This window comes from Gallus gallus, chromosome 4 (genome assembly GCF_016699485.2).
Source record: "Gallus gallus isolate bGalGal1 chromosome 4, bGalGal1.mat.broiler.GRCg7b, whole genome shotgun sequence".
Lineage (NCBI taxonomy): Eukaryota > Metazoa > Chordata > Aves > Galliformes > Phasianidae > Gallus > Gallus gallus.
Genome location: NC_052535.1, coordinates 24,555,864 through 24,569,423, shown reverse-complemented (window position 1 = coordinate 24,569,423; position 13,560 = coordinate 24,555,864). Strand labels below are relative to the sequence as shown.

The 13,560-nt window shown below is 36.1% G+C and overlaps 1 protein-coding gene across 2 annotated transcripts in view; it reads left to right on the top strand.

The window, feature by feature from the left end:
* Positions 1-12,774, top strand: part of DDX60 (DExD/H-box helicase 60) — a 39,294-nt gene extending 26,520 nt beyond the window's left edge. For both annotated transcript variants that reach the window (XM_004940918.5, XM_015285390.4), the window contains exons 28-39: positions 141-285; positions 704-856; positions 1,072-1,176; positions 2,106-2,306; positions 3,356-3,460; positions 4,527-4,668; positions 5,294-5,415; positions 7,344-7,491; positions 8,792-8,934; positions 9,839-9,990; positions 11,855-11,917; positions 12,025-12,774. In XM_004940918.5, the coding sequence (XP_004940975.2) occupies positions 141-285; positions 704-856; positions 1,072-1,176; positions 2,106-2,306; positions 3,356-3,460; positions 4,527-4,668; positions 5,294-5,415; positions 7,344-7,491; positions 8,792-8,934; positions 9,839-9,990; positions 11,855-11,917; positions 12,025-12,124 (1,579 nt within the window). In that variant the 3' untranslated portion in view covers positions 12,125-12,774. The remainder of the gene's footprint in view (positions 1-140; positions 286-703; positions 857-1,071; positions 1,177-2,105; positions 2,307-3,355; positions 3,461-4,526; positions 4,669-5,293; positions 5,416-7,343; positions 7,492-8,791; positions 8,935-9,838; positions 9,991-11,854; positions 11,918-12,024) is intronic.
* Positions 12,775-13,560: the final 786 nt, after the last annotated feature.

Genomic DNA, 13,560 nt, shown 5'->3' with positions numbered 1-13,560 from the left:
TACATTAACAGATCTACCTACATGTTTGAGCCTACAGTTCAAAAGAGAACACATCTGCATCTTTAAGAACCCAAAGTATATGTTAAAATAGAAATACATACGTTAAAGAAATAGTCTTTTTAATTGTATATTTTATACAGTGATATCAAAAAGGTGAAGCCTAGTAAAGTGGAAAACATGGTGATGCTTTTGACCATGAAAAAACAGCTACAGGAAAGACTTAAGAAGCTTACTGTGATCCCTTCTATGTGTACTTATGCTGATCCGAAAGCAGTGGATGAAGATGTAAGTAATTGACTGATAATTACTCTTCTGTTTTTCTATGTTTAAAATGCTTGGATTTGTGCAAAAATCATAAAATACATATAGTAAGTGATGCAATTGTTATTCATAACAATACTCACTAACTTCATGAAATATTCTGAATTCTGAATTTGATCCCAGGTCTCAATCCTAGATAACTTTAAGATGTATGGAGAAATTTTCATTCTGCCAACTCATCACCATTATATCCACTATACAATGTCCCTAAGAGCCACGTGTTCTTAAAAACCCCCAAGGATGGTGACTCTACCGCTTCCCTGGGCAGCCTCTTCCAATGCCTTACCAAGTGCTTGGACTTTTAGCTGCTAAAGAGATTTATTTTATTTTCATTGGCAACACTTGGTTATGATTAATGTTTAACACTTCTTTTTATTTGTAGACTTTGAGGAAGATCTTTTATCGACTTAGGTTTCAGAGAAGAGGTTATGTGCACCAAACGCTGGCACGGAGGGGCATTGGGTATCATCACGGAGCTATGGCCATGAAGGAAAGACAAACAGTGGAGATGCTTTTCAGGCTGGGATATATCAAGGTTGGAAAATAAAGATTAATTTTGGGGTTTTTTTTTTTGTTTGTTTGTTTTTTAAAATTTCATTTTTCCATATATGTAAATAAAAAGTATAATGTATCATACATCAGTGATAAAATATATTGCACTGACTGTTGATGTAAGGTTAATATTACAGACTGTTTTTAAATTTGATATTGCCATTTCTTACAGATGTACTTGTGCTTAATATTTTATAGGTAGTCACAGCTACTTCAACACTCGCTCTAGGGATCAACATGCCGTGTAGATCTGTTGTCTTTGCTGAAGATTCTGTCTTTTTAGATGCACTAAATTACAGGCAGGTATGTGTATAGAACATCTGCTATTTATATTACAAGAACAGTAGATGCATACCTGTCATCACACAAATTCAGAAAATACCTTTTCTTTTACATATACTTTTGGATATGTTCTGAATTTTAGCTGTCTACTGTGGTGACAAAAATAATTTTAGCTAGCATGATTTTACTGGTGTATCAGAACTGACGGCCCATAAATAACATGCATAGTCAAAAGACCTATTTCACTAACAAAAGTATTGCAATTGCTCTGTAAATGAAAGGCATAGAATTGTTTTTCATTTACTAGAGTCATCACAGACAAGTTATTTTGTTCCAGCCATTTCTTACAAATCTGTTAAAAAAAAAAAAAAAAATTGCTATAAGAACACTCAGTGGGGATATAGAGATGGAAATAAAGAGCGCTAACTGAATTAATTGGGACCTTTGAGTTAATTCCATCTTGGAATGCACTCTGCAAATGCAGTAATGCATTTGCCTCCAGCTGACAGTTTAGTGGATAGGCTTCAGACTCTTCATTAGCCCGTTTCCTGTTCTTCTGCTACTTTTAAAGCCTGTATTTTCGTGAAGTACTTCTAGTTTGCCTCTGTCTCAGGATCACAGCTGCCAAACGCAGCTGAAAACATCAGCTGGCAGGTAACTCTCACAGAGAGAGAGGATGTGTGCAGTAATCAGACCCACGTGCATCTCCCTTCTGCTGTGTGTAAATGATAAGACTCCAACTCTGTTACATCATCAGGTACAAGGGGGAAGTACCGGTACAGGCCTGGTACAATAGACCTGACCAAGAAGGGATGAATGAAGCAAGAGATTTCACCCTTAGGTAGACTCCTTTTACTCCTTATTCATATTGTCTGCTCTACATTCATACTGAAGCTTCTTCTTTTAATAATGTTATTATTTTATTAACAGTACAAATATTATATTCTTAGATGTCAGGGCGTGCTGGAAGACGGGGACAAGATATGATTGGAAATGTGTTCTTCTATGATATTCCACTGCCCAAGGTTGAAAGACTTATCAAATCCAATGTACCTCAATTGAAAGGCCAGTTTCCTCTGACTATTTCCTTAATACTGAGACTCATGCTGTTGGCTGCAAAGGCTGATGATAAAATGGATGCCAGAGCAAAGGTTTCATATTTTTTTCTTATTATAATTTAAATTAACTTAGAAATAATTAAATTCATATTATCTCCTTAGCATGAGCAGAAAGTTATGCATTTCAAAAGTAAGCAGTCTGTCTTGAAAATTAATGTCATACTCTGCTATACTGCTTCTAGTATCTGTGTTATCTTCTCTATGCGCTATCCATTTTCATGCATTTATTCCTGACAATAAACTTTATCATCAGAAGGAATTGCTATTATTATTATGCATTTTTACTCTGACTCTTGTTCTATACAATACGTACACTTTATTGGAGAATCAGAAAATCTTCCAGTCTTTCCAGCTTTGTGTGAGGAAAAGAGGTGAACATATCTTCCCTTAGGAAGGAGAGAGCTATGAAATGGGACCTCAGTTGAAACAATGAGGAAATTGTGTGCATTACTCACTTGCTGAAATCAGCATAGAAACACTCTGGAATCAAAACCTCTTTATTCTTGCCATTTAATGTCATGATTTAAGTAAAAAATCCATTATCATGACTAGCTATCTTTCAGAGTCCTCCTCTTGTAATAATTATTCTGAAACTCATACCCCCAAGATCCATTTCAGCATGTAGACATTTTCAAGGACTCGAGGAATTCAGACATCAGTAGGCTCAGCTTCTTAAGATAATGAAGTAAATTGGTAAATATCTGTGTTAAGAATGGTATTAAAGTGTAAATAAAGTGTATTCAAAACAGTGGTTTTAGCTTTTTATGCAAATATATACTTAAATCCTCATCTATATACAATTTTCATGCAATTCAACTTTACAAATGTCAGCATAAATATATAAAAACATGCACAAACCTGACAGATAGAGAAAATGCATGTTTTCACAAGCCCTTCCAGGAATTAGGCATTCAGTTTGAATAAATGCTTAACAAAAAACACCATCTCCTGCCTGGAGTTTCTATTACTGAAAACCAATTGATGAAACAAAGTATAAAAGCTGGATCTTAAATTTGTTTCCTTATTACAACACAGATGTTTCCTTGCATTGCTAATCTTTTTTTTGTTTTGTTTTTGTTTAGGCATTGTCAGTGCTGAAGCACTCACTGATGTCATTCAAAAAAGAAAGATATGCTGGAATATTAAAGATTTACTTTATGTTTTCTTTGCAGTTTCTTATCAAAGAGGTAGGTTTTAACTTATTCAGGATAATGCTTATGTGTAAATACGGGTTTGTTTTTCTTAAGTCTACAGATTCTCATAATATTTTAAGAACTTCTGCATCAGTACTCTTTCATTTAGGAGCCACGTATTATAATTTCTGGGCTCCCTAGTTCAAGAATGACAGGAAACTTCTGGAGAAAGTTCAGCAGACGGCCACAAAGATGATTAGGGGCCAGGAGCATCTCCCTTATCAGGAGAGGCTGAGAAGCCAGGGACTGTAGCCTGGAAAGGAGAAGACTAAGAGGGATCTTATCCACGTTTGTAAATACCTCAAGTGTGGGAATCAAGAAGATGGGGACTCCCCTGATACTCCCATTGAAGAGAAAAAACTGAAGTCGGTGTACAGGAGACATAAGCAACATTTCCAGAAAGTTACAGGTGGCATAAAAACTGGTCAAAACCAGGACCAGGTAGATAGTATACTGTCTCCCACATTTTCCTAAGGAAGGGTGGAAACAAACAAACTCCAACAACTGTAAAAGTATGGTTCTCTACCTGTTCCTTACTTCCTTACAGGGTGTGATGCCAGGAGAGGTGTCCCAGAACTTACAGCCTTTAATGGAGTTTTATTCCATGAGCTTGCCCAGTTTTTTGGAATTGTATATACTTTTAGCACCTAAACATGCCGTGACAATACACTTGACAGATCACTGCTTGCTCTGCTTTCATCTCATCAAACACTTGGATTAGTCTTTTTTGAATGACAGTTGCATCAAATATCACTTTTGTGACAGTACTTTTCAGTACTACTGGAACAGGCACTTTTCATATGCAACATGATCTACACTGGAACTAAAACTGTGAAGTCAGTATTTATGCTTTGCATAGGTGATAAGGATCTTCCATAGAAATGCTCAAATATTTGGTACCTTGTTTTCCACTAATGACAATTTTGGCTTTAAATGGAAACTGAATAGGTTGCTCAACCTATGCTTTTGGCTGAACGAGTATTCATTTGAATGCCACCATTTTGTATTTTTGTCAAATGAGAGTTCACAACTAAACTTACTTTGCTCTTAAATTAAACAGGGCTACTTGGATCAAGAAGGTAACCCCATAGGTTTTGCTGGACTTGTGACACACTTACACTATCACGAACCTTCAAATTTTGTCTTAGTGAGTTTTCTTACGAAAGGTTTATTCCACAAACTGTGCCAGCCAATTAAGGAAGGTAAATAATACTTCATGCATCTTAATTAACTCACTGGAGGGCTCTGTAACCCCAATGGTTCCGAGACTTTGTGTACCTCCTTGCTGCTCCTACCTGTTGCTTACCTAGCCTTCATCCCCACATATTGGCTTCTGCCTGTACACACTCTGTATGTGCTTCTATTCCTAAGAAACCACACACAAAGCAATGCTATTGCAATAAACATAAATTTACTGTTTGGAAAATGCTATAAGAAAAAAGAATGTTATACATTAGAAAAGTCCATTTATTCTAGAAAAAAATTGTCTCCAGAGCAAGATTTTAATGTTACGTAGCAAATAACATGAATGACTTCTCTGGATATAAACAAATTTTAAAAAGTGGTAATATCACTGTCTTATAACATGAGTAAAATCTGCTTTGTCCACTAAGATGCAACGTGCGTACACAGTATCAGTTCGCAGATATGATTAGTTGTTTAATTATCTAATGGAGGTTTTTGTTTATCCAGCATAATTTTGCAATAAACCCTCTTGACTATTGCAACAGAGAAAGAAACTCCTGAATGGAAGTTATTTTAAGCAAAATTTTTTTTTGGCAGGGTAAGTTTTCATAACTAACCTGTGTGCTTTCTGTTTTGGTATAGGCTCAACTGATTTTTCAGAAGAAGTCCTAGAAAAGCTGGTGCTCATTCTGGCAAATCTGTTTGGGAGAAGACACCTTCCAGCCTGCTCAAAGGCATTTCAACACACATTTTACCAGTCCAAGGTAGAGAACGCACTGTTCTAACTTACGTTGTGTACTGCCCCTATGAATTTGTTTAAATCTGTCAGACTAGTGTCAGCATGGATGTTCAGTAGTTTGATGAGTGAGCAGCCACCTGTCTCCCCCACTCCCCAGCTGCTCCTTCATTATTCCTCTATGACAGGACAGCGTAAGAAAACAGGATGGAAAAGTTCATGAGTGAAGACAAAAGCAGAGAGTTTGTTTACCCAGTTACCATAATGGGCAAAACAGCCTTTGCTTGTGGAAAATGAAATAATTTTATTGCTACTTAAAACAGATTTGGGTATTAAGAAAAAACAAAACAAACAAAAAAACCCAACAACAACCCACCTTTCCCCTCCTCACTTTACTTTCCCAAGTTCAACTTCACCCCTTCATTCCAAATTACTCTACTCCCCCTGACTCAAGATGGACACGAAATGAAGGGTTGAGGTCAGTTCCTAACTATTCTGTCATTCCTTCCTCCTCACCTCTCATCTCTGCTCTAACGTGGGTTATTTCTGTGAGCTGTGGTCCTCCTGGATAAACGTGCCCCACTGTGGGCTCCCTGCAGGTCGCAGTTCTTCCAGGAAATAAATAACCCCTCTACTGTGGGGTCCTCCACAGTCTGCAGTGTGGATTAACAGCTCTGGCATGAACTTCTCCACAGGCTGGACTGAAATACTTACTTATCAGTTGTATCCATGGTCTGCACTGAAATACCTGCTCCACTGCTGTTTCTTCTACAGAGTGTAAAGAATCACCTGTTCCAGCGTCGGGAGCACCTCCTCCTCCCTTTTTCCTCTCTGACCTTGGTGTTTACACTGCTGTTTCTCATCTTTTACTTCACTCCTCTACCTGTGCAACATTTTTGCCTTTTGTAAATACCTTTAACAGTAGTTGCAGGGCTTATCTGTGCCCTGTGCTGGGTCTGCTGCAGAGCTGGCTGGAACCACCTGAATCACAAGGCAATCCTGGCCTCTTCACAAAGCAGCCACCTCTGCAGGCACCCACTGACAAAACCTTGACACCTATACCCAGTGCAAATTGCTAAAATAATGAAGATAGTACTTACCAGATTAGGACTTGCTATATCAAGCACAGAAGAAGCAGTTGAGTGTCAGGTTTAATTAGAAGTAGTGGATTATTCAAGTATTATTTTAAAGATGATGCATTACTGCCATGATATTTCAAAACCTAAATTATGGACAATGTTTCTTTATACTATACAACCCAAGTTTTCTCTTACCAAATGAGAATTTACTTTCGGGTCACAAGTTATTTCTTTGTGTAAGGAACTGTAGCTTTTCCTGACACATACCAATGACCCAGAAGGAAATTAGCACAATCTGCATGACTCCATAGGCTTAAGACTATCTTTTTCCAAAAGCGGGACAGTATTCCCAGGATGAGCACTAACATTATCTATGCACTAAGTTAACCCAACATAAGGGTTTCACAAAGTGAAACATCTTACTGTTGTCTCATCCATGCAAACACAATTTTAGAAGATACAGCTACAGCTTGAGAACAAAGAAAACGCCTTTGCAGTTAAAGATGCTCCTGTGTCCAGTTGCTAAAAAATATCACTGATTTCTGAAAAGTGGCTACTCACATAAAAGGGCTTACTGAATGGCAGCAAAGCCTCGGCATTCGTCGCGTTGGTAGGGAATCTGCTGAGCACTGATATATGCAAAACTAGATCTGGGAATTCTATGCTTCTCATTTTCCATGTCTTCTTCTGCATAAAACTGATGTTCATCTTAGGGAAAAACTCATTAATTTTAGATGGATAGTTTGTCTGACAAATCAGGTAGAGTTTGGAGCGGTAGTCTCTTTCCTATTAATTCATACTGTCTGTACTAATCGTGCCGAAGTGACACATCTGGAGAAATTACCTGAATTAAGGCATTAAGTGCATGCTATTTCAGGTCTTTCTAGAAGATCTGCCAGAAGACTTTGCAGAAGCTGTAAATGAGTACAACACCAAAGTTGAGGAAAACTTTGCTCATTTTCTTCTGACAACAGCCAAGCTGGCAGATATGGAAGAAGAATACAGACTTCCACTGTCAAAGACAGGTAGGAAGTGAAAAATAAATGCATTGTCATAATTTGTGAAATTATTAGGAAAGATAAATTATCATTTTGTGAAGAAAAAATGGTGAATTCAGACATGTTAATAAAGACATACAGTTTCTGTTTTGCTTCTGTTTAACAGATTACACAGCACATGGTAGAAATTTTGCACAGGAAAAAAAATCACTTCAGTTGCTACTGCTCTATTAAATTATAGAATAAATAAATATTTGAAGGATTTATTTTTAAAATGAAAAAAACCTACAATTTTATTTAAAGCCTTTTTATCGAATAATGAATGCTTTTGCAGATCCTGAAATGCTTGTGATACTTGAATAGCTTTCAGAGTCTTAAGAATGTTAGACTGTTCATATACGAACAGCCTTAAGATAGAAGTAACAATTGAAGAACACTGTATAACGTGTTAAATAAGTTAATTAAGCCACTAAATACTGCCCAGTGATCAAAGGAATATGAAAAGCCATTATTACAATTAGCTTATAAAATTAGCGTCCCAAATAAGAATATTTTAGTGTTGTAAGTACTACTGTTATCTAGGATGTGAGCCAGAGAAACTGAATTTACTCCTCTACGTACATGGTAAAGTTTCTTATTAAAATGAAAGGTCTAACATTCATGCTTGGTTGCACTCTCCCTATTTTGCTGAAGCTGTTTCATTTTGAGAGAAAATGATAAAAACTGCATTAGATTTATAGAAAAACAAATGCAAGATCGAACTGTGTCCTGAAATTCAAGAGGCAGAAGAGAATTCTGTACTTAACCAACTTAGGGGCGATGCTGCAAACAAAATACAATGTGAAACTGCTGCCATTTTTTTGAATGGCGTGGAGTGTAACAAAAGCATACTCACCATCACAAAAAAAAGAACAGTTCAAGGATTAAAATTATTGTTAGCCATTTGGAAAGAAAAATTTCTACTTAAGCTGCTTTTCTTCAACACACGATACACAATAAAACCCATAATTAGAAGAAGTGTACTAATGGTAGCATTGCTGTTATTTATTTTGTGAGTCAAGGAAAAAGGTTAAGTCATGTGGAAGGGAGAATTTAGATGTAGTTACTCTCATCATTAGAAAGCCTTGTCTTATGCACTGTAATCAATTGCTTAGAACCTCTTAAGAACAAAATAAACCAACGTGATTGAGGATTTAAGTTTAGAAGATTAACTATAATTACTATCATTATCTGATAAAACTGAAACTTTCTTATTTTAAAATTCATTGCTGGAATTTAGCCTGTGCCTGTATTGTACTTATTGTTGTGTCTGAAATTTCCCATTTAGATTTTACATCTGAAAAATGGCATGGCTCTGAACTAGCATCCTACTTGATGGACAACAACAAACGCATATCTGCTGTCTCACCTTTTGCATGTTTATCTGGAATGGTTGATGATGATCTATTTCACGGGGAGAACATTAATAATGTAAGTTACTGTTTCATAAGGGGCAGAATTTGATTACCTTTTAATAACAATATTTTATTACCATCTTCATCCCTCCGTCCAGCATGAAGGCCTCAAGGATTTCTCTTTAGGAAAAACAAATTACAGTCTCAAAGAAGAACCAGCACTGATTAACACCAAATTATAACAATGCAAGAAACACAGAACACGTGGGTGTAGAAAAAAAAAAATTGCAGTTTGCTTTCTTGGAAGACCACTGTTCTTTTGGCTGTTAAGTGAATTACTCAAAGTTTATGGAAAGTTCAGCTTCAAAGCATATTTCCAGGTTTTTTCCACTTTTTTTTTTTTTTAATAAACTCAATCATGCTGTAGTTTCAAGAAGCTTAGTAAGGCATGCATTATTGCATTGACCATTTCCTTCTATACTTGTTTAGCGATTATGTTAGATAATGTTTGCTGTCAGCTTTCATTTTGCTGTGCCCTTCTACACGTCTAGTAGCATCAGGGAGTTATCACAGAATTCATGATTCTGATTAGAATAAGAAAAATCAAATTACTACAGTTTGGATTTTGTAATTCACTTTTGCCCTTAAAATGTGTCGTGTGTACGCCTGATATGCTTAAAATTTCAGCAAGAGAATCTGAATACATAGCATATATGTATGGAAAAGTCCCCATCCAAAACTCAAGAGAAATCTAGCAGCCTAGATAATTTTTCATGGATCACTGCAAAGCAGTGTAAGTGAATTTAGCAAAATATCTTCCATCTACACCCTTTGTGTACTTGTGCAGATTTGCACAGGATTAGAAATACGGAGCTTGTCAGCTGCGGGTCTGTAGTTGCTGCTACATCTGTGGCACAGAGCATATAAAATAAACAACAGTTATTCAGCAGGCCTTTTTTTTCTTTTTTTTTTTTTTTCAGGCTGTACTACGCTCCCTTGGAATTAATGTCACGAACTGCCCTCTGCTTTATTTGAAGAAGTATGATAATCAAGGAAGAGATAGGCCACTCAATGCATATGCACTAGACTTTTTTAAGCATGGCTCCTTGATTGCCTTGGCAACTGATAACTGGTATGCACTACCATCTTTAACATAGTAACAGTAGCATTGTTTTCAACGCGGTATAAGTACATCTTTTTGTTTTTACAGCCTTCTCTTTCTGGAATTTAGTAATGGAATATATGTTAAATACTATTAGAGTTGAATGTTACAGTGAATACAAAACACATGTAACAGTAAATTCTAATGACAATGGCTGTAAAGTGCCAGTTGGATTTTCAAAGCAGTACCATAAATGTGAAGTCTTTACTTAAGCAGTAGGTTATTTTAAGGTTATGCCAGTTTAATCAAACTACTACTTTATCAAAACACAAACTCTGGTGTAAAGGACAATCATCATTATAAAAGCCTGTCTTTTACTCTAGCAAAGCAAAACTTGCTAATGATTTAAAGTTAGTATCAGTATTGCTTCAACACTTCCTCCTTCCTTACTCTTCTTTGAGCATTTGGCAACTTGCCCTTACAATTCAATTATATTGTTCTCTCTCCTTAAAGGAAAAAAACAATAACATCTCTTACCACTCTCTGCAACCAAATGAAAAACAAATGACACTCACAAAACCCCATGCCTCATGCTAGTCAGCCTCCACAGTATATCGTCATACTGCCATGTGTAAAGCTCTGGTACATGCAGTTTTACTCTCCTCTTTCATCCTGGATCACTTACACTCTAGCATTTCCAAAACTGGTGTTTTTTTTTTTTTTTTTTTTTTATTAAATAAACACTCATTTATCTGTTTAAGCTCATGAATTCTCCCTTTGCTCTCCTTTGTCTATTATTTGAAAAAACTAAGTTCCCATCTACTATACTACAGCATGGGCTTCCCCATTTAAAAAACTTTCCTCACCTTTTTCATTGTGAAACTGATATAACACTGAGCTCCTAAGAAAACTGCCCAAAAAGCTTTGAACATTACTTCAGCATCTTAATTAGGCAACTGCATAATTAACTGCATAATTTTCCTGTTTAATTTCAGAAAAATAATCTGAGATTTTTACTTTTGCTCTCACCATTTACAACCCCGCTGTCCTTTTCAATCTCAAAGAGATGCATCTATATGTGCTATCTTTTCATTTTCATCATAATTGCCACCTCCTTTGAACCTTCTCACCAGCTTTCCACTAACTCGGCCATTAAATCCGTCACTTCTCTTTGTAAAACACTTTTAGCTTGCCCTTCTTTATCAAGCCACTCAGTTTTATTCCGAACCTCATCTCAAAAAATATCACTCACAAGCTTCCTCTCCCAACTACTCCATCAATTTTGCCTTCATTCTCAAAGCCTATCAACTTTTGTGAATACCTCCTCTTTCTGCTTCCTGAGATGATGGGGCAAGATGCATTCCATGAACTGCTCTTTATACAAGTTTGGCATGAATGCCACATTATCAAAAGACAAGCAAATCAATACAGTACTCACTCATGTGGTATTCTTAATGACTGGAAACTGAGATTTCTTAAGCTGCACTCCACCAAGTAGCGATCCTCTCTGTAAAGTATAGTATCCTAGACATTAGTGGGAAGCTACTCTCCTCTATCTCCTACTCAATTTAGTCAGCAGTTTCATCTGAAGCAAATAGCCGTCCTGTTTAGATTTGGATAGGTTAGTTGTTCCAAAAGCTGAAACCAAGTTCCCAATATTAATAAATTTATTTTCCAACCATGAGTGATGAGTCATGACAGCTTAATATAGCTACAGAAGCACACATCTCCATAGTACTATTATATGCTAAGCTTACAGTTACTCTACTGTAATTCCACTGAACTAGTGTATCTGAATTTGAGGCCTTGCAATACATTCTTTGCATCTCAACTTGCTTGGCAGTCTTTAATGAGGAAACAGGATGATAACGATTTCAAATTTTTTCTTTTTCAGGTTGAATGAAGGAGATGCATACTACCTCCTGAAGGATTTTGTACTCCTCATTCAGTCCATAAGGTATGATGATTAACTTGTGCTTTCAATATTTACTATCTTAAAAAAAAAACAACAAAACTTACAAGTGAAATAATGCTTTTTTCTCTTTTTCTTTTTGTAAAAATTAGAACATCACTGAGTGAGCTCTGCGATGATCCAAACGATAATGTTTTACTGGCATTTCAAAAACTGGGAGAAGTCTACCAAAGTAAACTGAATGCAGTCTGAGTCTGCTGGTTACAGTGGATGATTAAGAGTGTGTTAACTACGTGTGTGGGGCGGGGTGTTACCCACAAAAAAACCCACAAAAACCCAACCAACAAAAATGAAAGAACCCAAACCTAAAAACCAGTAGTACTCTTACCATATATACATGATCAACTACCTCTTAAATTAGAAAGTGACTGAATGTTCAGATGTATTTCATTATAGAATTTTAGTAAAACCCAGCATTAGGAATGAAAGATAACCACAGAAAATTGATCTTATCATATTAATGTTTTAGTAATTCTACTGTCAATTAAATTATCATTTTTAATATATTTCAAAAGTAGGTAATTGCACATGGTGGTATCATTATTTTTTTTTAAGCAGTCATTTATGTTAAGACAGTTCTCAAATATATTGCACAAATGTAAGAATTATGAGGAGCTAATCTCACTAGCTATTAGTAGGAGACCACTGGAAACTTTCAGCTCAGTTCTTTGGCAATAAAAATAAAATTAATTGTTCTAATTATTTTACAAGGTTTTAATACGTAGTACCTTCATGAACCTTTATGGAAGTTCTTAACTCTGACTGCAGCTGTAGTCTACAAAACTTTAAGTATAAAGAAGTTTGTATCAAAATGATGTTTAATAAAATGCTCTACACCTTAAGCTGCCTCATTTTTCACCTGTTGTACCCTTAAGAGTAAGAAAGATCAAAGGCACCATTAACACAATACTTGACAAAGTTATCTGCAACAACAGTTGTTTAAAGCGTTTTCTATTTCTATGTTTGGTGATTGTTCCTCCCGAAAACAAACAAACAAGTAAAACTTTTTCATGTGTTAACAGTTCTTCAGTTTAACCACACATTCCACACATTTTTGTCTACCTGTAGTCTAAATATATAGTTGTGCATATATATACATAAAATCATTGTTTAGAGTGATAATTAGGATAATCAGGCTTTGACAGCACCCCTCATTGCCACAGAACGATAGAATGGTTTGGGGTGGAAGGGACCTTTAAGATCAGCTAGTTCCAACCCCCATGCTATAAAAGCAGGGACACCTCCCTCTAGACCAGGTTGCTCACAGCCCCATTCAGCCTGACCTTGAATGCCTCCAGGGTGGGGGCATCTACAAGCTCTACAATGACCAAGAAACTGGTGGAAGTTATTTTCTATCAATAATAAGTAAAACATGTATACTAGGAACAATGCAGAATCCCTTTTCTTTGAATTAACTAGCACTGGTGTTCATCAGCTTAGCACTGATGAAGTTTTTTACTTGAAATCTCTGTAAACAACATTAAATTCTCAAGTACAATGTGTTGTGTGGGAGATATTGAGATAAGAAACTACGGAGACAGGCAGTGCTGCTGAGCTACCATTAACTGACTGAAGTTTTCCTTCACTTTTTAAAATTTGTGAAATAAAGTTAGGACTAGAATTGAACA